Source organism: Rhinatrema bivittatum, chromosome 2, assembly GCF_901001135.1.
Source record: "Rhinatrema bivittatum chromosome 2, aRhiBiv1.1, whole genome shotgun sequence".
In the NCBI taxonomy this organism is placed as follows: Eukaryota; Metazoa; Chordata; class Amphibia; order Gymnophiona; family Rhinatrematidae; genus Rhinatrema; species Rhinatrema bivittatum.
Window position 1 is genome coordinate 138,518,292 of NC_042616.1, and position 27,746 is coordinate 138,546,037.

General features: G+C 45.0%; 1 protein-coding gene across 1 annotated transcript in view; it reads right to left on the reverse strand.

Annotated features, from left to right (window-relative positions):
- Nucleotides 1–466: 466 nt before the first annotated feature.
- Nucleotides 467–27,746, reverse strand: part of GPR158 (G protein-coupled receptor 158) — a 654,347-nt gene continuing 627,067 nt past the window's right edge. The window contains 3 exon segments of the mRNA XM_029587041.1: nt 467–2,281; nt 3,984–4,130; nt 23,462–23,567. Coding sequence (XP_029442901.1) covers nt 467–2,281; nt 3,984–4,130; nt 23,462–23,567 — 2,068 coding nt within the window.

The following is a 27,746-nucleotide window of genomic DNA, read 5'->3' on the forward strand; positions in this document are numbered from 1 at the left end:
TACAGTATCAAACTATAATCTCAAATAATATTTTGAGTTGAACAAAAAATTCACAATAAAAATCACAGCAAAGACAAACTATTTCTCATATACTCTATGGCTTCCATAGCCAGGTGATAATTTATTGTAATCCTATAGTATAAATAGATATAAGTTTATCATAGCAGGTACTTAGGTTGCAATAACAATACAGTCTGCAGGTTTGCATAAATGTGTTGTGTCACATAATTTGAAAGTTATTTGCAAAAAAATTATACAGTCTGGAATGCTTTAAAATGAGACACAACAGTGCGCAGACACATAGGTATAAGAAAATGAGAACAATCATTGTACATTATAAAATGAGTTTTTGGGATGCATTAAGTTAGCAGTGCTTTTAAGGTTATACATGTCAGTGAAATGTCTTTGCTTTTTTTAGTTTAATTGTTCATTGATATGCAGTTTTACAGTTGCAACATGTTTGGTGTTATCTCTTTTTGCTTTCTGTTTAGTCTTGGAGGTCCCAGGGACAAATTTCTAACAGCTTTGTGCCTTCCTCAATCATTACTTTTGAATGAGCAGTGTCTGTTGCTTCCGAATGTTGTTCTGTTTTTGGAGGAGAAACGACTTCCCAAGGGCAGATTTCCACCAATTTACATTTGTCTATCCCTTGCTCGTTCGATGTACTTTTCCCTTTATTTGCTGTTATACCCAATGATCTCTCAGCTCCTCGGGAACAAACCTCTGCACTTTTTGATTTGTCAATCTTCATCACAAGATCCTTGGATTTTATTTCCGTTTCTTTATTTGCTGATTTCCCCTTCTCTTTCTCAGTTGCTGTCTCTTTTCTTCCTGATGACGCAACACCTTTCATGATCAGTCCAAAAGCTCTTTTTTTTGAAGGTGATGTTGGTGTGATTGCAGTTGTAGTTGAAGCAGATGTGGTAGGCAATGTTACACCTTTGTCTGTTTTGTCAAAGTCCCATGGACATACTTCAGCAGGAAAAGCTGAAGGCTGCGGCAAGTTATTATTTGAATTATGATGGGAGTCGGACACCAGTAAGCGTCCTTGAATGGAAGATGCATTGTTTACTTGTTCCCCTACTTTGCTGAGGTATACCTTTTCCAATGTTTGCATACTGCCCTTTTTGGGGAGCTCATCAATATTTCCTGGGCAAACAATAGCTGTGTGGTGTTTTTTAGCACTGTTGCCTTTAACATCGTTGAGCATCAGTTCTTGGGTCTCCTTAGAACAAGCTTCAGTCTTGTCTAAGCTCTTCTGATTTGGTAGGGAATGCCCTTCAGATGCTTTAAGCTTGTTATGAGACCTTCCCTTTATATGTGAAGTGTGATGTCTTTCTAACTCCAAAGGAGCAATGGACACATGTTTTTGCACTTTTGTCTCTGAAGGCACAGAGCCAGGAGTAAGGTCATACATCTCCCAAGGACAAACTTCTTCTATATCAAATTTGTCCTTCAGACCTGAGTTACTTGCACCTGTATCAGGGTTTGTGATAGAATGACCTACTGCTTGCTGTTTTATAATTCCAGACTTATGTGATTTCCTTGGCTCATCTATTTGATTTGAGCTTTTCTGCTGTAAATCCTTATTTGCATGTTTGTCAGATCTTTTGTTTGCTTCGTTACCTTTTGGCAGTGTTTTTGGACTTTTAGTACTATCTTCTAAGCTTTGTGTTTTTGCCGTCAACCCTAGAGTTTTCTCCTTTGCACTAGCAATAACACTGAGAGATTTTTGTAAAACAGATGCTCTGGGATGTAAGGGTTTTTTATCCAAGCACAAATTATGTGCGCTGGCAGATTTGCATACCAGAGGGACAGATTCTGTAGATACAGCCTCCACTGTGTCAATTTCCTTTCTGGTTGTTTTTCCAATCAAGGAATCCAGAAGAGGGTCTTCGTTGGCTTCTATTTTTTCTGTGCTTGAGCTTTTCTCCTCTTTATTCTGTTCTTGAACATGATCATAGGTGCTGTGGGACTTTTTTATTGACAACGCTTTGTCATTCATAGAATCCTCATTTACTTTTACACTATGATTGGTGGAATCCTGTGCAACTTTTTTCACCACACTGATACTGTTTTTTGTACCGCACTGATCCACAAAGTCTTTTTCTTCTCTGGAGCACTGTCTACTAACTGTCTCTGGAATTTCAGTAATACGTCTCATAATTGAACGCCCCAGGCCTTTTTTGGAGCATCTCTTTTTTTGCAAATGAGGATTATTAGCTAGCATCTTCTTCCTTTTGTAGATTTCCAGTTGTGCATATAGTTTCTTCAATTCATCCTGCATAATAAAGGATAACATCAGTGTATTTGGCATGCATAACAGTAAATTAACTACATACATTGATTTTATCTACAGCTGAGTCATTTTCTCTTTTTGACCACAAAACAAGAGCGCCACAACCATTCTCCATCTTTGTTTCAATGGCCAGTGGCAGCATTTGTGGGCGAGTTGGTGGCAAATGAGCAAAGCTGTTGCTTGACCCCCCCCGTGACTCAATTAAAGACAATCAAGACCTGTAAAGTGTACTGGTAGTGTTTATATTCCAATAGACATCCAAAACAAAGCAAGAATCAAAATGACCACAGGAATAACAGCTCTTGCCAAACCAACCTTAGGGCTTGATCAATCCAAATCTTTTCCCTAAGACACAGAATGGAAGAAAAGCCTTACTGAACCAGGCCCTTAATGTTTTTTAAGAATATCAGTTACCAACTTGACATGGGAAATGGCTGATATAATTTTTTTCTGAATTTCACAACAGTTTTTGAAACAGTAGCATACAAAAGCTGACTTTTAGATTAAAGATCCTATATACTAAAGTTCATTAATGCAAGACCCGTGCCTGTGTTAACTGCAACACACATGCTTGTGTTAACATTAATGCAAACCCCCCCCTTAATGTGTGAAACAAACTAATAAGCTGTATAGCACACAAATTTACACAAAGTAGCTCATTAATATTAAAGAGCTGAAGTTTACTTTTTGTTTAGGCTTTGTCAGGCTAATGGGCCTACTGATATTTGTGCTAGGTCCCCATCCTCATGTGTTTAAAGAGCTTACAATGGCCTAACACAACCCTTTCCACTCACTGGCTCTCCTTGTTTAAAGGAGAGTAAACCTGAAGTAAACCCCACACTCCTTCTTCTCACACATGAGGATGGGGACCTATCACAAATATCAGTAGGCCCATTAGCCTGACAAAGCCTAAACAAAAAGTTAACTTCAGCTCTTTAATATTAATGAGCTGCTTTGTGTAAATTTGCGTGCTACACAGCTTATTAATTTGTAACCCTTGGCTGCTCTCCCCCAAGAGCTTCAAAGGGACTTTGAGACCCTATTTTCCCTTTCCCAAGCTTGACAGCTTGAAAGGGGCTCCAAGTCCTGAAGTTCCCTCTGCCGCCACCCTCTGCCTTGGACCCCTGCTAAATCAGCATGATTGGTCAGCTTCTGCTCCTCTGACTTCAAGCTTCCAATTCAAACCTGACTTAAGTTATCCTGTCTCATCTTTTCTCCATCCTTCAATTCCATAGTCTAAACATTTAAGCCTGTTTTATCCTACCTATCTTACCTCACCTTCTCCCCATTTCTCCATCCAAGGCTCCAGGATAACAGCCAACAACTTTTTGGCCCATGTTTAAGATAATGAAGGAAAGATAGGGGGCTTACATATGCTGAAAACTTGTGCCACCATGGAAATATTATGATACAGCAACATGTCAACGACTTTTTTCAAAAAAGTGACTTAAAATCAGATCAGGAGTTTTTAAGATAGATGAGAGAGAAAAATTTTAAAAAAAGGCCACGTCAAGAAATTTTCATATTATTTTATTATCCTTATCTTGTGTAAACACCACTAAATATGATACAGCAACATGCTCAATGTTTTTTTCAAAAAACATCATTTATACTACATATACACACACACACACAAATGCATACATACACATAAATAAAATAATTTTAAAAAATGAGTGTTTACCCGAATGTCTTCAGGGTCCAAGCTGTGTTCACTCCATGCCGAATTGATACTGCTGTTTAAGTAGGATCCAGATCGGCCCATATCTAGTTCATCTTCATATGCCTCGGTGGCTATATCATCTCTTGGATTATTGCTTGATTGTGAAAACTACAAAGAAACAGGGAAATATAAAATTTGACAGCCGATAAGGATCATATCTAGATAGATAGTTTGAAATACTATTTTTATATGATTCATTACTAGAGTTAAAGTCAGTTAGAAATGCTAAATTTGCTAATAAATATATATAAAAGGTTTGTGTTGGTCAGTCTGTCACACTGTTGTGTCTGTCTGTGACCACCAGGTGCTCCCTCACACAAAAACAGGCAGGGATCGGCACACATAATAGGAACATACACATAGGCACACACAAGCTCGCACAAGCATGCAAAGCTTGCACAACCATGCATAGTCTTGCACACGTACACATTCTGGCTCGCATACGCACACACACACATAGGCACAGGTACCCACAGAAACAGACACACACACACATACATGCATGCATGCATAGAAGCGCATGCACAGAGGTACAGGCACCCATGCAGACAGGCAGAGGTATCCACACACATACAAAGGCACACACACACACACAAACACACACACACATACAGGCTGTTATAGACCAGACTACCCACGCAATGTCAGCACTTTCGCTAGTAGAAGTATATAATAGCAAGATGATAAATATATATTTTCAGTATACATTAGGGTCAAACCATATTGACTGCAGTTGGAGAGATGAAGCAAAACACTTTCTCCAGATGTTTCCAAGCTATTTATTTTGTCACATTTATTACATTTACTGCTAGCCCTGTACATATGAGTCAAGTTGTACATTCAATATTCCAATGAGAAGCAACAATGGCAGGTCCTCAAACGGGACATTTGTAACATTATCAGTCTATCTAACATTGTGGGGCGGATTTTAAAACGAGCGCAAATAGCCTACTTTTGTTTGCGCTCCAGGCGCAAACAAAAGTACGCTGGATTTTAGTAGATACGCGCGGAGCCGCGCGTATCCGCTAAAATCCTGGATCGGCGCGCGCAAGGCTATCGATTTCGTATAGCCGGCGCGCGCCGAGCCGCGCAGCCTACCCCCGTTCCCTCCAAGGCCGCTCCAAAATCGGAGCGGCCTCGGAGGGAACTTTCCTTTGCCCTCCCCTCACCTTCCCCTCCCTTCCCCTACCTAACCCACCCCGCCCGGCCCTGTCTAAACCCCCTCCTTACCTTTGTCGGGGGATTTACGCCTCCCAGAGAGAGGCGTAAATCCCCGCGCGTCAGCGGGCCTCCTGCGCGCCGGGACGCGACCTGGGGGCGGGTCCGGAGGGCGCGGCCACGCCCCCGGGCCGCCCCGGGCCGTAGCCACGCCCCCGGGCCCGCCCCGGAACGCTCCCGACACGCCCCGCGGTTCGGGCCCGCCCCCGACACGCCCCCCGACACGCCCCCTCCGAAAACCCCGGGACTTACGCGAGTCCCGGGGCTCTGCGCGCGCCGGTAGGCCTATGTAAAATAGGCTTACCGGCGCGCAGGGCCCTGCTCGCGTAAATCCGCCCGGTTTTGGGCGGATTTACGCAAGCAGGGCTCTTAAAATCCACCCCTATGTGTGCAATAGATTAACACAGGTAGCATTTATGTCACCTCATGAAAGGGAAGGGGCTGCTAGAAATAAGGAAACATGTTCATTCCCTGAATGTGCAAGTGATGTGCAACATATACATGTAAATTCTAAATGTGATGGACAGATATCCTGAGAGAAAATTCTTTTTCATGCAATGTACAAATAAGCTCTGGAATTCATTGCCAGAGGATATGGTTAAGACAACTAGTGTAGCTGGGTTTAAAAACATTTGGATAGGTTCCTGGATAAGTCCATAAACTGCTATTATTTTATAGGGAATAGCCACTGCTTGTTACTGACATTCGTAGCATAAGATCTATTTAATGTCTGGATATTTGCCAGGTAAGTATGTCTTGGACTGGCCACTGTTGCAGACAGGATACTGAACTTGATGGATCCTTGGTCTGACCCAGTATGGCATATCTTATGTTCTTGGTAACAGGCAGGTGTGGAGAGAGTCATTGACACCCACCAAGATCAAACTAACAGATTGGTTTCCTTGTCACAGGTGCTTTTTTTAAAAAAACATAATAATAATAATTTTAAACAATTCTGTTTTTGGGGGAGGGGTTTTTGGGAGGGGAATATGTTCACCAAACATCTCTCCACAACTCCTTTTTAATGATGTGGGCATGTTGCAAACATCCCTCCTTCCCCCTTTCCCACCAGTCTCTCACTCTCTGTCTTTGCTCCACAATCCATCACAATCAGTCCCCTTCTCTCATGCTACCAGTCCAGCCCCACCAGTCATGCTCTCTGCCTCCCCCAACAAGTTCATCTCTTCCATCATTGTCTCTCCCTCCACCAGCTCACACTAGCCAGTCACTACCCCTCTCTCTACAGTCCATCCCAGCCAGTTGCTCTTTCTCTCCACCAATCCATCCTCACCAGTGTCTCTCTCTCCACCAGTACTTACCTGCCAGTCACTCTCTCAATCTCCCTCCACTAGTCCATCCCCACCAGTTTTTTCTCTCTCTCTCCACCAGTCTATTTTCACCAGTTTCTCTTTTTTTCTACCAGTCTGTCTGTCTCTCTCCACCAGTCCATTTCCACCAGTCTCTCTCTCTCCCTCCATCAATCCATCCCCACCAGTCTCATTCTCCCCCCACCAGTTCATTTTCTGCAGTTGCTCCAGATCCAGACAGATTCAGCTGTATGGCTACTTGTAGTTACGCTACATGAGTTACTGAATATGAGTACATTCTTGCACATTTACTGCTGTGCTTTGCAATTATATGTATTCCATTTACATCAGTAAGCATTATTTAATTAGTTTTATATATTATGATTGAGTCTGGGGTTCATATAATTATTTCTTTGTTATTAATTTAAATGTTTTTCTATATATGGCATATAACTGCAAGTAAAAATAAAAGAGAAGCATTGGGAGGTCTGCAAAAAATTTGGAGGATGAAAAGGGGTCCACACTCCCAAAAAGGTTGGGAACCACTGTCCGAGATGATACAAGATATAAGTGTCTAGTCATAGCATCTCACCCCCAGTGACTGTCCCTAGGATTTGGTGTTATGGACTGATAGTACTCATGCAAGTCCCTGCACAAATAGGGGCGGATTTTCAGAGCCCTGCTCGCGTAAATCCGCCCAAAACCGGGCGGATTTACGCGAGCAGGGCGCTGCGCACCGGGAAGCCTATTTTACATAGGCCTCCCGGCGCGCGCAGAGCCCCGGGACTCGCGTAAGTCCCGGGGTTCTCCGAGGGGGGCGTGTCGGGGGCGTGTCGGGGGGCGGGCCCGGTCGTCGCGGCGTTTCGGGGGCGTGTCGGCAGCGTTTTGGGGGCGGGTACGGGGGCGTGGCTACGGCCCGGGGCGGTCCGGGGGCGTGGCCGCGCCCTCCGTACCCGCCCCCAGGTCGTGGCCCGGCGCGCAGGAGGCCCGCTGGCGCGCGGGGATTTACGCCTCCCTCCGGGAGGCGTAAATCCCCCGACAAAGGTAAGGGGGGGGTTTAGACAGGGCCGGGCGGGTGGGTTAGGTAGGGGAAGGGAGGGGAAGGTGAGGGGAGGGCAAAGGAAAGTTCCCTCCGAGGCCGCTCCGATTTCGGAGCGGCCTTGGAGGGAACGGGGGTAGGCTGCGCGGCTCGGCGCGCGCCGGCTATACGTAATTGATAGCCTTGCGCGCGCCGATCCAGGATTTTAGCAGATACGCGCGGCTCCGCGCGTATCTACTAAAATCCAGCGTACTTTTGTTTGCGCCTGGAGCGCAAACAAAAGTAGGCTATTCGCGCGCCTTTTAAAATCCGCCCCATAGTGCACTATTAAACAGGATCTAGTCAAAGTGAAGAAAAGCTAAGAGAGATGCCAAAGGGGACTACAAGTCCCATAATTCCCAGTACCCAATCCCTGAGAGAGCATGAGCCATGGTAGGCTGGGCCAGAGTGACTCAGCAAGTTTCCCATAATGGGTGAACAGGTGCCATAAATGAGGGAGTTCCCTGACATGAAAGAGTTCCAGAGTACCAGTGCCAGCAGCAGTCCCGCTGTAGTAACATATGCAAGGAGAGGAGGAAGGGGAAGCAGAGCCAGATGGGGAGCTATCTTCAGGCAGAGCCCTCCCACAAAGTTTCTCTTTCACCTATCATAGTTAAAAAGGAGATGGAAAGAGAGTAGGATATCGGTGAGGGCGTCTAATGCTTCCCTGTGTTATGTATGTTGGTTTGGGGATGTTAAAAGCTGTAGTAATCATAGAAACATATAGAAACATAGAAACATAGAAATGACGGCAGAAGAAGACCAAATGGCCCATCCAGTCTGCCCAGCAAGCTTCACACTTTTTTCTTCTCATACTTATCTGTTTCTCTTGGCTCTTAGTAACTTTTTGGTTCTATTTCCCTTCCACCCACACCATTAATGTAGAGAGCAGTATTGGAACTGCATCTAAGTGAAATATCTAGCTTAATTAGTTAGGGGTAGTAACCGCCGCAATAAGCAAGCTATACTCATGCTTATTTGTTTACCCAGACTATGTAATTCAGTCCTTGTTGGTTGTTCTCTTATATAGATCCACTTTTCTTCATTCCCCCTGCCGTTGAAGCAGAGAGCTATGCTGGATATGCGTGAAGTATCGGTCTTCCTCCCCTGCCGTTGAAGCAGAGAGCTATGCTGGATATGCATTGAAAGTGACGTATCGGTCTTTCTCCCCTGCCGTTGAAGCAGAGAGCTATGCTGGATATAGTATCAGACTTATTTGGTTTGGGGTAGTAACCGCCGTAACAAGCAAGCTACTCCCCGCTTTTTTGTGAATGCAAATCCGTTTTTCCACATTTCCTCTTGCTGTTGAAGCTTAGAGCAATGTTGGAGTCGCATTAACCGTGTGTATGTTTATTGAATAAGATTATTATCTCCAGGTAGTAGCCGTCATACCCGCGAGCCACCCACTCTTCATTCACGTCCTCTAGACTTTATGGATCCACAGTGTTTATCCCACACCCCTTTGAAGTCCTTCACAGTTCTGGTCTTCACCACTTCCTCTGGCAGGGCATTCCAGGCATCCACCACCCTCTCTGTGAAGAAATACTTCCTGACATTGGTTCTGAGTCTTCCTCCCTGGAGCTTCAAATTGTGACCTCTGGTTCTGTTGATTTTTTTCCGTCAGAAAATGTTTGTGGTTGTCTTTGGATCATTAAAATCTTTCAAGTATCTGAAAGTCTGTATCATATCACCTCTGCTCCTCCTTTCCTCCAAGGTGTACATATTTAGATTCTTCAATCTTTCCTCATAAGTCATTCGATGAAGACCCTCCACCTTTTTGGTCGCCCTTCTCTGGACCACCTCCATCTTGTCTCTGTCTCTTCAGAGATACGGTCTCCAGAACTGAACACAGTACTCCAGGTGAGGCCTCACTCACCAAGGACCTGTACAAGGGGATAATCACTTTCCTTTTCTTACTCGATATTCCTCTCTCTATGCTGTCCTGCATTCTTCTGGCTTTAGCTATCGCCTTGTCACATTGTTTCCCCGACTTCAGATCATTAGACACTATCACCCCAAGGTCTCTCTCCTGCTCCGTGCACATCAGCCTTTCTCCCCCCATCAAATACAGTTCATTCGGATTTCCACTCCCCATATGCATGACTCTGCACTTCTTGGCATTGAATCTCAGCTGCCATATCTTCGACCACTCTTCCAGCTTCCTTAAATCCCGTCTCATTCTCTCCACTCCTTCCGGCGTGTCCACTCTGTTGCAGACCTTAGTGTCATCCGCAAAAAGACAAACCTTACCTTCTATCCCGTCCGCAATGTCGCTCACAAAGATATTGTACAGGACCGGGCCAAACACCGATCCTTGTGGTACACCGCTTAAAACAGCTCTCTCTTCAGAGAGAGTTCCATTTACCATCACACATTGTCTTCTGTCCGTCAATCAGTTTGCAATCCAGGCCACCACCTCGGCACTCACTCCTAAGCTTCTCATTTTATTCACCAGTCTCCTATGCGGGACCGTATCAAAAGCTTTGCTGAAATCCAAGTAGATGACATCGAGTGCTCTTCCTCGATACAATTCCTTGGTTACCCAGTCAAAAAAGTCAATCAGATTTGTCTGACAGGATCTTCCCGTGGTGAATCCATGCTGCCTCTGGTCCAGCAATTCTCCCAACTGTAGATAGTTCACTATTCTCTCTATCAACAGTGACTCCATTACTTTTCCCACCACCGAAGTGAGGCTAACTGGTCTGTAGTTACCAGCCTCTTCTCTGTTCCCACTCTTGTGAAGTGGGACCACCACCGCTCTTCTCCAATCACTCGGTACCACTCCCGTTTCTAGGGATCTATTGAACAGGTCACACAGCGGACCCGCCAGCACATCTCTGAGCTCCCTCAGTATCCTGGGATGAACCTCATCAGGCCCCATGGCTTTGTTCACTTTCAGTTTCCCCAGCTCTTCCCATATATTCTCTACTGTAAATGGAGTTACATCTACTCCACTCCCCTCCAGTTTCTTGTTAACTAGCGACAGTCCTTCTCCAGGGTCCTCTTTAGTGAACACAGAACTGAAGTATTCGTTTAATATTTCTGCCATTTCTTCGTCTCTCTTCACACATTGATCCTTTCCACCTTTCAATTTCACTATACCACTTTGAACTTTTCTCTTTTCACTGATATATCTGAAAAATGTTTTGTCACCTCTCTTCACGTCCTTGGCAATCCTCTCTTCCGCTTGACTTTTTGCTGTCTTGATTAATTTCTTCGTCTCCCACAGTTCTACCAGATATTCTTCTTTGTGCTCCTCCCTTTGGTGTCTTTTAAATTTCTTGAATGCTGTTCTTTTGGCCTTTATTTTGTCAGCCACCTCCTTTGAGAACCAAATAGGTTTCATTTTTCTTTTGCTTTTTTTTAGTTTTCTAACATATAGATTAGTTGCCTTGGTAACTGCTCCTTTTAGATTGGTCCACTGTTGATCCACATCTCTCTCGTTCTCTCAGCCTTTTAGTTCTTCCTCCAGGTACTTCCCCATTTCATCTCGTGGGTTCCATTACCATTTGTTAATCAATGAAAGAGATTTGTCTTGAAGCTACTATTAGCTCATTTACAGTTACGAAGTTCACTATTGAGTAGTGGGTACTGAGAGCTAAACCCTGCCACTGCTTGAATGTTTGGCTACAACAATTGATTCCCTGTAAACTTTAAATTCTGGAAATGTGATTCCTTGTTTAGAATGATTTAGAAGCTTTGCTGGGAAACTGTTTGAATGTTTGACTGCAGTAATTAATTCCTTGTAAACATTAATACAGCTGGTGAAAGGTCTTTCTCTAATTAGGGTGGTTAAAACAGCTTAAGCCTCACTAGTATTTGCACTACTATAAGTTTCAGATATTTGCACTTGTTATGTAGCCAGTTTAAATTGCAATAAACTGGAAGTGTTTGGGGCAGTTAAAACTGGGTGGAATTAAGCACTGGAAGTTAAGTCAAGAACCTTTCATAAAAATGTGTCTGTGGTTGGCAGAAACTGTCAGCAGTTAATTAGCCCTAACAGGACAGGTTACCAAAGTGAAATACTGAGAGTAGGGGGAAGGGTTCTCTCGGGAAAAGTCCATATCATAAACACTGGTTTGAAGTAGGGAAAGAAGGAATTATTAGGACCAAAGCAAAATGGTGTTCTATTGTGTATTTATTGTTTTAAACCCCCTGGGAGCTTGCTTTCTGAAACTATAAAATCGTGCATTAAACCACAACTTGGTTGTCACATTGGTTTTCTTGAGATAGTCTATCTTAGGCTTACTGGGGAGTTAGCCATTTGGAGTGGGAAGCTTTGCAAGTACTATGTTGAGGTTGCAGATGAGGAACTAGGTCAAGTTCTCATTTCACAACACCCCCTCTACTGCTAGTCCCCAGCCTAGTAAAGCTGTGCATTATAAGTGACACCAAGGGATCAACCAGTGGGGGAAGAGTCTGGTTTAGGTGAAGGTATCCCAGCCCATAGCATGTCTGCCTGCTGTCGGCATGGACCGAAGCCCGTCCCCAAGTACTGGGCAGCACGAATCATGACACAGCCCAAGGACTTGCACTCCGTGACATGGTTCCATTTATACGATATGCCCTTAACATACCTCTTTTTTTGTGTAGGTTCTTTTTTTCGTGTATGCACATATTGTTGCGTTCGTGCCTGTTCTCGCCCTTGCTCCACCCTCTCTACCTTTGTGGTAACTTCCTTTGGGTCTGCATTTTGAACTGTAAAACTTGGGTCTTTGTGCTTCTTTTCCATATCCTTTTTGTGATATTAAACCATACCGGTTGATGATCACTGCTGCTGAGGTGGGCGTCCACCTGGACATGCACTCCGTGACGGACAGATGCTGCCGCGGCTTCTCCTTGCCACTTCTCCCCGGAATCCCCGGGCTGGCCTGACGCTGCAGATCCATCATGTTTCTGATTACGTAAGGGCGCGCGTGCGCTCCAGAGTTTGTACCAAGGGCGCGAACCTTGAGGGCATCCCCCCGTAGTGACATCATCCGCTTCCAACTTAAAAGGTCTTTGCTTGCAACTATGAATCGAGTTAGCAAGGGGAATTCTAATGCATCTGTATTGCTCCATGGTACGACTGCCTTTTGAGTAGTGTATTCAGTTTTGGTCATCATAAGAACATGCCATACTGGGTCAGACCAAGGGTCCATGAAGCCCAGCATCCTGTTTCCAACAGTGGCCAATCCAGGCCATAAGAACTTGGCAATTACTCAAAAATTAAGTCTATTCCATGCTACTGTTGATAATAAAAGCAGTGGCTATTCTCTAAGTCAACTTAATTAATAGAGGTAATGGACTTCTCTTCCAAGAACTTATCCATTCCTTTATAAAACACAGCTACACTAACTGCACTAACCACATCCTCTGGCAACACATTCCAGAGTTTAATTGTGCGTTGAGTGAAAAAGAACTTTCTCTGATTAGTTTTAAATGTGCCACATGCTAACTTCAAGGAATGCCCCCTACTCTTTCTATTTTCTGACAGAGTACATAAATGTTTCACATTAACCCGTTCAAGACCTCTCATGATTTTAAACACCTCTATCATATCCCCCCGTCAGCCATCTCTTCTCCAAGCTGAAAAGACCTAACCTCTTTAGTCTTTCCTCATAGAGAAGCTGTTCCATTCCCTTTATCATTTTGGTTGCCCTTCTCTGTACCTTCTCCATCGCAACTATATCTTTTTTGAGATGAAGCGACCAGAATTGTACACAGTATTCAAGGTGCGGTCTCACCATGGAGCGATACAGCGGCATTATGACATTTTCCGTTTTATTCACCATTCCCTTTCTAATAATTCCCAAAATTCTGTTTGCTTTTTTGACTGCCGCTGCACACTGAACCGATGATTTCAATGTGTTATCCACTATGATGCCTAGATCTCTTTCTTGGGTGGTAGCTCCTAATATGGAACCTAACATTGTGTAACTATAGCATGGGTTAATTTTACCTACCTAGTTACTCACCTTATTGATTCTTGTTTTGAAATAAAATCTACAATAAATTTAAAGTAAAGAACTTTGCGGTGTGTGTGTCTAAGGACATGCTTTCGGTCCTCTTCTGCTACGAGAATTGCAGGGCATCTGGAAGCTGTGAGCTGTGGCTGTGGAGCCTCAAGTCGGGATCCCTCAAGGTGACCACTGGAGTTCTCTCCCAGGGGCTGCTGGATAATGTATGCAGATGAGCCTTCTGATCCCCTTCTGCTGGTCCTCTTGTTCTGTCCCTGCATTTCAGTTACTTTCTATATATAATTTTTTCATAAAATGTTACTCCTCCACCTTTTCTGCCTACCTTTTCCTTCCTGAACAGATCATACCAGCAATGTTTTATATATACCTGATGGGGGGGGGGGGGGGGGGTGGCATCTAAAAACTAGGATGTACAGGAGTGCACATTTATGCAATTGTATGCATGCTGAAACACACATACAAAGATAACATATGCACACAAAAGATTTTTCCACATAAATATGCACCTAATATTCTTATACTGCAACAGAAAGAAAATCCTGGAAGCTTTGTTGCCTATTTTTCCCTTCTTGAAGGAATTTTAGAGAAGGCACACAAACAACCCTGGCGTTTTTTTGTTTTTTTTTTAATCGATCCCTATATTGTTACACGTGCTGTCTGCGGCAGACCCGTGGCATGGCTCCCTCACCTTCTACAGGGACTCCTGCTCCTGGTTCCTCTTCACTGGCGGTAATGGGCCGTCAGCTCTGTCCTCGGCCCTCCCCTGGTGCCTCCATTCCAGCTGCAGTCCCCGGCGTTCCCGGTTCAGCCACCACGTCCATTGCTTCTCGTCGGGCCTCTCCGTGTGGCCTGCGGAGAGATGCTCCTTCTCGGCGCCGCACATCACCGATGTTTAAGTAGGGACCGAGGCAGGAACCTAGCAGCAGCCACGGATGATGACATCGGTGGAGCTTCAGCATTTAAGCGCAGGCTCCGCTCCCTAGCTTTGCCTTTGCAACAGGTCTCTGCATTGGGTCGAGTACTCGTTGTCTCCTAGAGATTTGTCTCACTCCTACGTTCCTGTTCCTCGTTGTTCCTGGTTCCTGTCTTGCTCCATACCTCGGGTTGCCTACATGGACTTTGACTCTGCTTTGCCTGACCTCGTCATTGACTCACTCCAAGCCCGGAGTTCTGCTTCACTTGACCACGCCATTGACTCTCTTGAAGCCCGGACCTCTGCTTTGCCTGACCACACCATTGACTCTCTCCAAGCCCGGATCTCTGCTTTGCCTGCCCTTTCCATTGATTCTCTCCAGACCCAGACCTCTGCTTCGCCTGACTACACTACTGCCTATCTCCAGACCCAGACCACGATACTGCCTATCTCCAGACCCAGACCTCTGCTTCGCCTGACTACGCTACTGCCTATATCTGGACCCGGACCTTAGCATCGTTTGACTACGCTTGACTATCTCCATGATCAGACCTTAACCTTTGATTGGCACTGCCTCTGGATTGCCGCCAGCCCTGACTCAAGCCTGTTCCTCGACGCTTCTCCAGCTTACTTCCTGGACTTGGTCTATTCAGGCTTCGGCCTGCTCTTGCTTGGGTGCCCCGTCTGTCTCCGTTTCTTTGGGGCCCGAGTCTCCAGGACAATACCTTATCCCGTATAGGATTGTACCATCTCTCACCTGCTGTCTCTGGGTTGAACCGATCTCTACATCGACTACATACAGAGGCCCACCTAAGTCCAGCCGGCCCTGGCATCCAAACCCACGGGGAACGAGGGCTGATATTGGTGAAGCTCCAGCTAGCCTCTGTTCATCAGCCCACTCCACCTTGGCCCAAGGGTCCACCTCCAGTGCAACAGGTTGCAAAGGCCATGGATATGGTGGAGCCGTGTGCCCTCCAGGGTATATCTGACCTGGCATCCAAGGTACAAGAACAGTAGTAGTTTCTTGAGGCTTTGGCCTCTTCCACTGGGCGCCTCCACACTCGGCTTAATGCCCTTACCAGCAATCTGGTTTTTATACCAGCTCTTCTTCATCCACAGCCATCATCGTCAATGCCTCGAGCTCTGCTGGCCCTACCAGCACCCCCATGTTTCAACAGTGACTCCAAGCTCTGCTGGAGGTTTATCAACCAATGCTATATGCAATTCGCTCTGCAGCCTTCCGTTTTCCAGGACGAATTAACCAAGGTCACCTTTATCCTGTCTCGTCTTGAAGGGAAGGCGCTGGACTGGCTTCACCTCGTGGCTGTGTTTTGACGGACCTTTAATGATCCTAGGCGGCATGCCGTGGCAAGCACCAACTTGTTACTTCTTCGTCAAGGTCAAAGAAGTCTTTTCGACTATACCATTGAGTTTTGGACTTTGGCTTCTGAGCTCGCGTGGCAGGAAGACTGCCTACGAGCTGTCTACCTGGATGGACTTTCCTTGCAGCTGAAGGATGAGTTGGCTGCAAGGGAGCTCCCTTCCTCTCTGGAGGACCTTATAGACTTGACAGGCCAAATCGATCATCGTCTCCATGAGCGTCACCGGGAGAGTCAGATGCCCAAGAAGCCCTCTCGGGTTAGATCTCGTTCGCCACCGACCATCAGCCCTGCCTCGGGTAGGGTCTCCATTGTGGCCAAGGTAGAAGAGGCCATGCAGTTGGGCTATGGGCAGCTGACCCCGGAAGAGCGCCTCTGGCGGAGACAAACCGGTCTATGTCTGTATTGCAGAGCACCTGGCCACCATCTACAGACTTGCCATGTCTGTCCGGGAAACTTCCTAGCCTAAGTTCAGTAGGGGTCCTGAACTTGGGCGCAACTTCTCCGGCCCCTCAACTGTCTGTACTGGTCACCCTGATCTGGGACTCCCGGTCCTTCCCAGTTCTTGTTCTGGTAGATTCCGGAGCAGGAGGTAATTTCATCCTTAAGGATCTAGTTCAACTTCTGGGTATAAAACCCCGTCCTCTGGAAACCTCCTTATGCATAGCTTCCATTTACGGGGAACCGTTACCCGGTCGAATATCCCTTACCACTGAACCAGTTCAATTATACACTGGCGCCCTCTATACGGAAGAACTTGAACTGTTGGTACTGGAAAAATCTATCCACCCAGTAGTCTTAAGACTACCATGGCTCCAACGTCACTCTCCCCAATTTGATTGGCGTTCACTGCAACTGGTGGAGTTGGGTCCTGCCTGCCACCAGTCCTGTCTACTGAAAGTGGTACTGCCATCTGTGGTTCCTCTGGCTACCACTTCCTTACACAGATTTCGAAGATGTATTTTCCAAGCAAAAAGCAGATCTTCTCCCACCTCTCCGGAGGTTTGATTGTCCCATAGACCTTCTACCTGGGACCACGCCTCTCCGAGGGCACACCTATCCTTTGTCTCTCCCAGAGACAAAGGCTATGACGGAGTACATTCAAGAAAATCTTGCGAAGGGATTCATCCGCCCCTCTACCTCTCCTGCCGGGGCAGGGGTCTTTTTTGTGACCAAGAAGGATGGATCACTCAGGCCATGTATTGACTATCACAGCCTAAACTCCATTACCTGCAAATACAAGTACCCTCTACTGCTGATCTCGGAATTCTTCGATCGCTTGCGTGGAGCATCAATATTCACTAAGTTAGATTTACACGGAGCGTATAACTTGGTATGGATCCGTCCTGACGACATTTGGAAGACAGCCTTTAACACCCGAGATGAGCATTATGAATACCTGGTGATGCCCTTCAGTCTCTGTAATGCGCCCACAGTTTTCCAACGAATGATGAACGAGATTTTCAGAGATTTGCTGTATACCAAGGTTGTGGCGTACTTGGATGATATCCTTGTCTTTTCGAAGGATCTGGCCATGCACTGCACTGATGTCCTTACCGTCCTCCAACGCCTTCGTGAGAATCACTTATTTGTGAAGTTGGATAAGTGCTTATTCAAGAAATCCAGTCTGCCATTCCTTGGTACATTATTTCCCAATGAGGATTCTCTTACACCCTGCTAAGTTGAAAGGAATCCGGGATTGACCACAACCCGTGGGCCTTAAAGCTCTCCAGCATTTCCTGGGATTCCTAAATTATTATCGCCATTTTATTCCACACTATTCCACTTTGTCTGCCCCTCTGCATTAACTTGCAAGGGCCAAGACACTCGAAATTGGACTCCTCAAGCCATCACAGCCTTCCACCGCCTTAAAGAAGTTTTCCAGGCAGGGTCTTGTCTTCATCATCCAGAGCCAAACCGCCCATTTCAAGTTGAAGTGGATGCCTCCGCAACTGGGGCTGGGGCGGTCCTGAGCCAACGCACCACTTCCGGATCTACAGTCCCATGTTCCTTCTACTCTTGTAAGTTCTCATCTGCGGAACAGAACTATAGTATCGGAGATCGTGAGTTACTTGCCATCAAATTAGTTCTTGAAGAATGGCGCCCATGGTTAGAGGGCGCGCAACACAAATTCATCGTATTCACTGACCATAAGAGCCTGGAACATTTGAGCCATGCCCAGAGTCTCAATGCCCGTCAGGCCTGATGGGCCTTATTCTTTTCCAGGTTTAACTTTGAGCTTCGCTACCGTCCAGCTGAGAAAAACCTCTGGGCAGATGCCCTATCACGCTCTTTTGAGCCTGAAGATACTCCGGAAGAACCCGGTTACATAATAGACCCAACTTGTATTTGCCTATCCGCTACTCACCCAGTCCCTACTGGGAAGACTGTCATGCCCCGACGACTCCAAGAAAGGGTCCTCCGGTGGGCACATGATTCTAAGTTTGCTGGTCACCCGGGGCGAGCATGAACCTTGGCGCTGCTCCAGCGGTTCTTCTGGTGGCCCACTATGGTCTCTGACGCTAAAGCATACGTCGAATCCCGTAACACTTGTGCGCAACAAAAACTCCCGGTCGGTCGAACTTGGGGCCTACTTCAACCATTTCCAGCTCCCGAGGAACCGTGGACCCACCTGTCTATGGATTTCATCGTGGACTTGCCTCCATCCAAGGGTAATACCGTTATATGGGTAACCATAGACCGATTTTCAAAAATGGCCCATTTCATCCCTCTACGGGGCCTACCATCTGCTCCTGAACTGGCACGCCTATTCTTCCGTCACATCTTCAGATTATATGGCCTACCCAAGGATATTGCTCTGATAGAGGTCCACAATTCGTTGCTAGGTATTTGCGCACTCTTTGTCGAAAATTCGGTATTAACATCAGTCTAACAACTGTTTACCACCCTCAGGCCAAATGACAAGCTGAGCTAATGAATTGCTCTTTAAAGGCCTTCTTACGTGCTTACATTAATGACCGCCAAGACAATTGGTCTGAACTTCTTCCTTGAGCGGTGTTTTCTCACAACTCCCACATCGCCACAGCTACAGGCACATCACTGTTCTCCATCGTCTACTGAAAACAACCACGATGCCCTCAAGGCTTTATGGGAACAGACGAACCTTCGCTTACATCAAGCTGCTTCCCGGGCCAAGAGAACTGCTGACAGTCACTGACGCCTGGCTCCTGAATTCCTTCCTGGCCAGAAAGTCTGGTTGAGCACTTGGTATATCCGACTCAAAATACCTTCTCAAAGGTTCGATCCAAGGTACACTGAACCTTTTACAGACACCTGAAGCAATGGACCCATTACATGCCAGCTGCAGCTGCCTCCTATGCTGGGAATGCATAATAGATTTCACGTATCTCTTCTAAAACCAGTCGTCTTGTCCTGGCCTTTCCGAAAGGCTCCCGAACCACCTCCTTTGGTGGCTGAGACTGATACGACCTACAAAGTACATGAAGTTCTCGACGTCTGCCGCAGAGACCGCTGGTGGGAATACCTCCTTTCTTGGGAGGGTTATGGACCCGAAGAAAATTCATGGGAACCAGCTCGAAATATCCTGGACAAAACCCTCGTCCTATAGAAACATAGAAATGACGGCAGAAGAAGACCAAACGGCCCATCCAGTCTGCCCAGCAAGCTTCACATTTTTTTCTCATACTTATCTGTTTCTCTTATCTCTTTGGTTCTATTTCCCTTCCACCCCCACCATTAATGTAGAGAGCAGTGATGGAGCTGCAACCAAGTGAAATATCAAGCTTGATTAGTTATGGGTAGTAGGGTAAGTAACCGCCGCAATAAGCAAGCTACACCCATGCTTATTTGTTTTACCCAGACTGTGTTATTCAGCCCTTATTGGTTGTTTTTCTTCTCCCCTGCGTTGAAGCAGGGAGCTATGCTGGATATGCGTGAAGTATCAGTTTTTCTTCTCCCCTGCCGTTGAAGCAGGATATGCATTGAAAGTGAAGTATCAGGCTTATTTGGTTTGGGGTAGTAACCGCCGTAACAAGCCAGCTACTCCCCGCTTTGTGAGTGCGAATCCTTTTTTCTTCTCCCCTGCTGTTGAAGCAGAGAGCTATGCTGGATATGCGTGAAGTATCAGTTTTTCTTCTCCCCTGCTGTTGAAGCAGGGAGCTATGCTGGATATGCGTGAAGTATCAATTTTTCTTCTCCCCTGCCGTTGAAGCAGAGAGCTATGCTGGATATGCGTGAAGTATCAGTTTTTCTTCTCCCCTGCCGTTGAAGCAGAGAGCTATGCTGGATATGCATTGAAAGTGAAGTATCAAGCTTATTTGGTTTGGGGTAGTAACCGCCGTAACAAGCCAGCTACTCCCCACTTTGTGAGTGCGAATCCTTTTTTCCACATTTCCTCTTGCTGTTGTAGCTTAGAGCGATGTTGGAGTCACAGTAACCATGTGTATGTTTATTGAATAAGGGTATTGTCTCCAGGCAGTAGCCGTCATTCTGGCGAGCCACCCACTCTTTATTGACGGCCTCTTGATTTTATGGATCCACAGTGTTTATCCCACGCCCCTTTGAAGTCCTTCACAGTTCTGGTCTTCACCACTTCCTTCGGAAGGGCATTCCAGGCATCCACCACCCTCTCCGTGAAGAACTTTCATCGTGCCCATCCGGGCAAACCCCGACCTCCAAGGGGGGGGGGCTACTGTTACACGTGCAGTCCATGGCAGACCCGGGGCACGGTCCCCTCACCTTTCTACAGCAACTCCTGCTCCTGGTTCCTCTTCACTGGTGGTGGTGGGCCGTCAGCTATGTCCTCTGGCCACCACCGGTGCCTCTGTTCCAGCTGCAGTCCCCGGCATTCCCGGTCCAGCCACCATGTCCATTGCTTCTCATCGGGCCTTTCTGCGTGGCCCGCGGAGAGATGCTCCTTCTCAGGGCTGCGCCCCTCCCTAGGCGAGCACATCACTGATGTTTAAATAGGGACCGCGGCGGGAACCTAGCCACGGCCCCGGATGATGACATTGACGGAGCTTCAGTATTTAAGTGCAGGCTCCCCTCCCTAGTTTTGCCTTTGCAACATGTCTCCTCGCTGGTTGAGTACTCGTTGTCTCCTAGAGATTCGACTCACTCCTGTGTTCCTGTTCCTCATTGTTCCTGGTTCCTGTCTCCTTGTTCTTGTCTTGCTCCATACCTCGGATTGGCTACACAGACTTTGACTCTGCTTTGCCTGACCACGTCATTGACTCTCTCCAAGCCCGGACCCTGTATCGCCTGACCACGCCATTGACTCTTTCCAAGCCTGGACCTCGGCTTTGCCTGAGCACGCCATTGACTCTCTCCAAGCCCAGACCTCTGCTTCGCCTGACCTCGCCATTGATTCTCTCCAGACCCAGACCTCTGCTTCGCCTGACTACGCTACTGCCCATCTCCAGACCCAGACCTCTGCTTCGCCTGACTACGCTACTGCCTATCTCCAGACCCAGACCTCTGCTTCGCCTGACTACTCTACTGCCTATCTCCAGACCCGGTTCTTCGCATCGTTTGACTACACTTGACTATCTCCGTGATCAGACCTTAGCCTTGCTTGCCACTGCCTCTGGATTGCTGCCAGCCCTGACTCAAGCCTGTTCTCCGACGCTTCTCCAGCTTACTTCCTGGACTTGGTCTATTCAGGCTTCGGCCTGCTCTTGTTCGAGTGCCCCCTGTCTGCCTCTGTTCCTTTGGCGCCCGAGTCTCCAGGACACTACCTTGTCCAGTGTAAGACTGTACCATCTCTCACCTGGTGTCTCTGGGCTGAACCGATCTCTACATCGACTACATACAGAGGCCCACCTAAATCCAGCCGGCCCAGGCACCCAAAGGCTTAACCCGCAAGCGAACGAGGGCTGGTCTTGGTGAAGCTCCAGCTAGCCTCTGTTCATCAGCCCACTCCGCCTGCTGACGGTGGGGACCCGTAGGTCCCTACCTATGGGTTGTGTCAACCCCACCTCGGTCCAAGGGTCCACCTCCGGCGTAACATATATCTTTTAGTTTCTTGTGTATCATATTCTTGTCTTGGACAATTCTCAGCTGGATTGTAAACACTTGAGAGATGTGATGTTCAAGAGTCCCAAACCTCTTATCGTACCCCTCCAGAATAGTGGCTAGAGGCTGTACCTTAGCAAAACATCCTTAGAAACAGTCAACGATGTAGAAACTGACTCCTCCAATGAGACTAAAATTGTCCAGATAGAGTCTAAAGTGATGGTGGAGTAATACAGAAAAGGAGCTTTCACTCTGATATCAGCTAAAGCAGCACCAACACTAGTAGCTGTAGCGGATCCTTCCTCTTTTAACATTGATGCCATCTCCTCCACTCATAACGGTAGATTGTAACAAGTCTCCCCTTCTGCTGCCCTCACCAACTACTTACACAATCCTGCCACAATGCCAGACAAATTCAGTGGGCTCCACGACTGCAGTTCCCTCCAACTATATGCTATCAATGCCGTCACTTCCTGCTGACAGAGCGCCTTGCACAACAGATGCAGATCTGCACCTTAAGAGCTTGCAGAATGGCGTCCTTGCTTAGACTCAATGAAGTGTCCAAATTAAGCTGGCAGATGCCTTCATGCTCACCCCTGTAGCTGATTTAGAATGTGAGACAATGGAAGGTGAAAGGCTCAGGTCCTCCAACATAGGCAGCAGGCACCGTGGGCTCTCTGATGAGGTGCTGGAGAGAAATCTCCTCACTTTCCCCTTCCTTTTGACCATAATAAAGATCAAAAAAGAAAAAATTTGATAAGAAAAGAAACCACCAACGTCAAAGGAACACTTACAGCAGGCTCCTCCTAGCTGCCATCTTGGATCTAATATTGTATATGCTACTGCTTTGAATAACTGGACTTGTGGAATATAAAATATAAATTTCAATTTGAATTTTGGAGGTCATAATCAACTGAGGTGCTAAGTTTTATCTTATGGCAATAGGCCTACAATGACAGATCTAATTCTATTGTACCACAATGCTAGGTTTATGGTTAGTCAGCCTTCCAGTGAATCAAAATGACTCCTGTATTGGTGATATTTATTTCAGCTTATTTAATCTTTTTTTGTGTGTGTATGCAGAAACCCACAGTTTCCCCATCCTGCCCCTTCCTTGTCTTACACAAACGCAGACATATAGTTTTCTACTGGCCTGCTTATAACCTACAGCTCTCCTATCATCTACGAAACATATTAACTCTTAACCTTATTAAAAAATATTCTAATACTTTCTCCTTCTTTAACTTCTTCTTCACCCTAGTATTGTGTTTCACAAAAATACATCTTCTCTTTTATTGTATCTTTTTAAGAACATGTACAATTAAAGAATTGCAAACAATTTTGCAGATTTTTTTTTTTTTTTTTACTGAAAAAAAGCCCTTACATTGAAGTCAGATAGGGATTTGAGATGGATCTTAATGACCAATGAAGACAGTGCTATAAAATTTCTTTATAAGGTGACCAGACAATTCTTTTGCATTTCCCATGCCTTTCCCCCCTCTCCCTCCTTTTTCTCTTATGGCAAGCATTCTGCAGTAGTACTGAGATAATCTCTAAAATGTACAAAGGGCTAAATTACAATCAGGGTACCTTAGGTATTAGAAGTAACCCGATTGTCACTGTCACAGTCAAATGAGTGTGAACAAAAAACAACATCAGCATCCAATCTGGCTGAAGGCTTGACGCAAGGATGAACCTGGAAAGAGAGAGAATACTATATATTTATTTTTTTCATGGGTAAATCATTAAATTCTTGACATTACCAAGCAATATGACCTGCAACATTTTCTGAGCAAAACCTGGGAACCATGATTCTAACTTAAAGATGTGAACTACACAAATACTCTTATTATTAATGTATTTTGACTACAGCAGTCTGGAGTAGATTTACTCATCTGAGGCCTGATTCTCCAAGGCTTTTCTTCCTTTCTGCATCAACATAAAAAGAAAAGCATAAAGGTAAATTTTAAAAAGGGCTCGCTGGCGTCCATGTGCACGCAAGTTCCCGGCACGCACACATGGACGCGTCAATTTTATAACATGCGTGCATTGATGCGTGCATGATACAAAATTAGCTACCCGCGTGCATGTGCATGTAAGTGCAGATTCGCGTGCGGAAAGGGAGGAATATTTTTTGATGCATGCGGCAACGAGAACGGGCCATCCCAGTCCACTCCAATAAAGAAGCGGACTGGGAGGGAACTTCATTAACCCATCTACCTATCCTTCCTCCCTCTTCTCCTCTCCTCCCAAACCTCTAAAACCTCCAACCTTTTTTTAATTTTTTGGCTACTTCCTTGCTCTCCGGAGCAGTAGTAGCTTCCGTGTGCCAGGTGGCTGCAGGCACATGCTTCAGTGGGACAGCGCCTAACGGTTGGCCCCGCCCCCGGCCCTCCCCTTTTTAAAAGTCTGGCACTTCCACGCATACCGGGAGATACGTTCGTGGCCGGGCCGCTTGGAAAATGTGCTTGGCGCACATGCAGCCCAGCCACGCGCGTATCTCCCGGGATTTCCACACGCCAGGCTTTTAAATTCTGCCTCTTAGCTTTTCTTTTTTCATGGATATTATATACAGTAGGTAAGAAAATACATTTTAAAGAAGAAGTTGAAACATCTGGTCAGAGCAAGGGAAATCAAATCCAAAAGAAAAAGCAGCCCATTTTAACTGTAGACCAAAAGATGATATGGCCCTTTAGAAAACTGTGCAGCAGATATTTGCACAAAATGATGGCACACACTGTATGCATGTAATGTTACACACACATGTGGGAAGCATTCCAGGATGTACCTTCATGGGAATGTTGGGATATATATGCATGCAAATTTTTTTTTTATTTTAAAAGGGATAATTTTTGTAACATTGCACTCAAGCTAGTTGGCAGATATATGCATAAGTTATACCAATTTTCAAAGTGGATTTATGCGTATTAGTCTGCTTTGAAAATTATCCTGGCAAAACAACACACAGAGAGAGTTTACGTGCATACTTTTTAAAATAAAAAAGTATGCCTGTAAGTCCATGTTAAAAACGTTATTTAGGCAGGCATATTTTTAATGATATTGGCTTTTTAGCTCTGTTTTAAGCTGCATGGTTCATCTCATTCATGTTTTTGTTTTATTTGATATTTATTGTTTTAGTTTTTCTTTGTTTTTATTTAATTTTATGTAGTTGACTATATTTAAGGTGATGTATTGTTTTGTTAGATTGTATTTATGTATATTATTATTGTACATCGTTTAGCCCTTGGTGTATATAAGTGATACATAAATCTTAATACAGATAAAAATAAAGCCCCAAACCTGCCTAGACTCCATCCCTTGGAATGCACATAAAAATATATGCAAGATGTGTGTATATGCATAATTTTATGCACATGTTGATTGCACAGTTTTCTGAAGTGGCATTTCTGAGAGCAAAACACTACTTTAACTGCAGAAATCCCTTTGAAAATTACCCGCAAATTATACATGTTAATTCTTTTGGCAAAACTATGTGCCCCAATAGCAGGTGCAAGTGGGTTTGCATAGTTTAGCTGGGATAATTTTCAAAGTGGACTTATGCATATACGTTTGTTTGGAAATTGGTGTAACTTATGCACATATTTTCTGACTAACTTATGCACAATATTATAAAAAACTATGCAGTTTTAAAATTAAATGAATGCCATCTATTTGTCTGAAATAGGGATGCAGCATCTGTCAATATACAGGGTATGATTTATTTCACAGTCAAGGCTGGCTGAATAACTTAAATATTACACTATCATATTTGTCTCCTGATTTTGAAAATTCTGGTTTCCTAACAGCTGCCATTAATATTTTAGTATTAATTCCAATGAATACTCCTCATTGTTAGAGAAAAAGCATATTCCAGACCTCAGATTAATGAAGACAATGAATTTGAATACCACCCTAACCAGCAGCAAAAAGCTGAAGACTACAGCAGATGATCATTCTGTATTGCCAGTTGCTCGTTGGCACTGAAGGGGAATTCAATAAATCATTCATGCGGAATTAGAGTATTCAGTCAATTAATTATTTGGCATGTACTAAGAAGGACATCAAGGATAAGCTCTAGCATGCAGTAATACAGGGTCCTTCTTTAGGATCAAGGTGAGAAAATGAAAACTTGCCTGTACTATGATAGTGGAAAGTCTATCTCTGCTCAATGCAATTGAAAAATTAACTATGAGCAATTCTGCTCTGTAAGAAAAGAGAGCTAAATAAATGCTGCACAGTATAATTGAGCTTTTATATAAAGGATTGTTGTATTCATTAAAACTAGAGGGTTAATTTTACTTTGCACACTGCTTTTTTAAGGGGTAATTTTGTAACAGCCTGCATTGGTGCAAAGTTTGTGGATATCTTTTACCTACAGACTTTACGCTAATTTTCAAAATTACTTAGTAAAACTCCCCTGGAACGCCCCCAGACCGGCGCCCCGCCCCTTTTTCAAAGTCCCGGGACATACACGCGTCCCGGGGCTTGCACGCGTCGCTGAGCCTATGCAAAATAGGCTTGACACGCGCAGGAGCGGGTTTTCTGGGTTATGTGCGTATGAAAATCCGCCCCACTGCGTGTATGTGTGCGCCTAATTAAGCTGTTACTCAAGCAAACATACTTTGTGTTTCTTTCTTAGGATTTTATTGGCTTTAACGCATGCAGATAAGCGGAATTTAAAACATGCTCGCGTGAAGGACATTCCCAGTTTTACCAATCAATCCTCCAGTTTGCCCAGTCTGTCTCGAGGTCATCCTGACCCCTCTGGTTATTCAGCTTGTATAACTCCCAGTTAACCCAGATACCTCACTCAGTTGTGTTAGGCTTGAACAGAAATTTATGCAGACTTACATCTCATCAAGAGCGGAAGTAAACATATGCTACTAACAGCCCACTACTCGCTGCGTCTACCAGATTTAAAATATGGACTTACGCACATAACTGTTGGGCTCACCCCAGAAATGCCCCTGATACCACCTAACTCCAACCTTTTATTTTACTCACACCCACATATATACGCGTTTAATTTGTAGCTTTTAAAATATGTGATGCTCATGCGCAACCTATATAATCGCATATATGAGCCTTTTAACACAAGCAACACTTTTAAAATTCACCCCATATTTTTGAAAATACAAATGTATGCATGTATGTGTAGACATCACCCCAGAAAAACCTGTCCCTGCTGCCGATTACAGTACATGTATAGTAGACCTAGATGTATACTTTTACCTACATATAGAGTAGTCAATTTTCTAAAAGCCCATTTCCACAGATCTAGCATTGTTTTAGCAACAGAATGGCTTTTAAAATTTACCCTGGAGAATTCATATGAACTGAAAATTTCCCCCATATTTCCCTTTTTTCAATCATTTATAGTATGTACAAATCAAGACAGAGTTCAAATAGCTGTAAAAAACAAACAAACCCAAAACAAAACAATGTGAATTGAGGCCCTGACTCACTAAGGGCCTGATGTTGAAAAGCATTTACTCATGTAAAACTGGGTTTTACATATGTAAATGCACTTTACTCATATAAGTGGGCTTTTGAAAATTGCTATGATAGTATGTTACATTTACATGCATAACTCCTTTGAAAATTTACCTGTAAGCTTTTCTCACATAGACACACAATGAGATAAAAGCCCAAAGGACCTTCGGTGTCTATCAGAAGTCTACACTCCCTTGAACATTATTCACATTTGTTATGTCAGTGCATTACACGTGCATATTTTTAAATAAGGTTTTTTCCCACTCATCAACATGTCATACTTCATATTTTTCAGGGCCAAAATTGTTTTATTGGGGGACAAAGTATGTTTGTATCCAAAAACAAAACTGAAATCCAACTTATCTCTACCTCCCACCCCCCA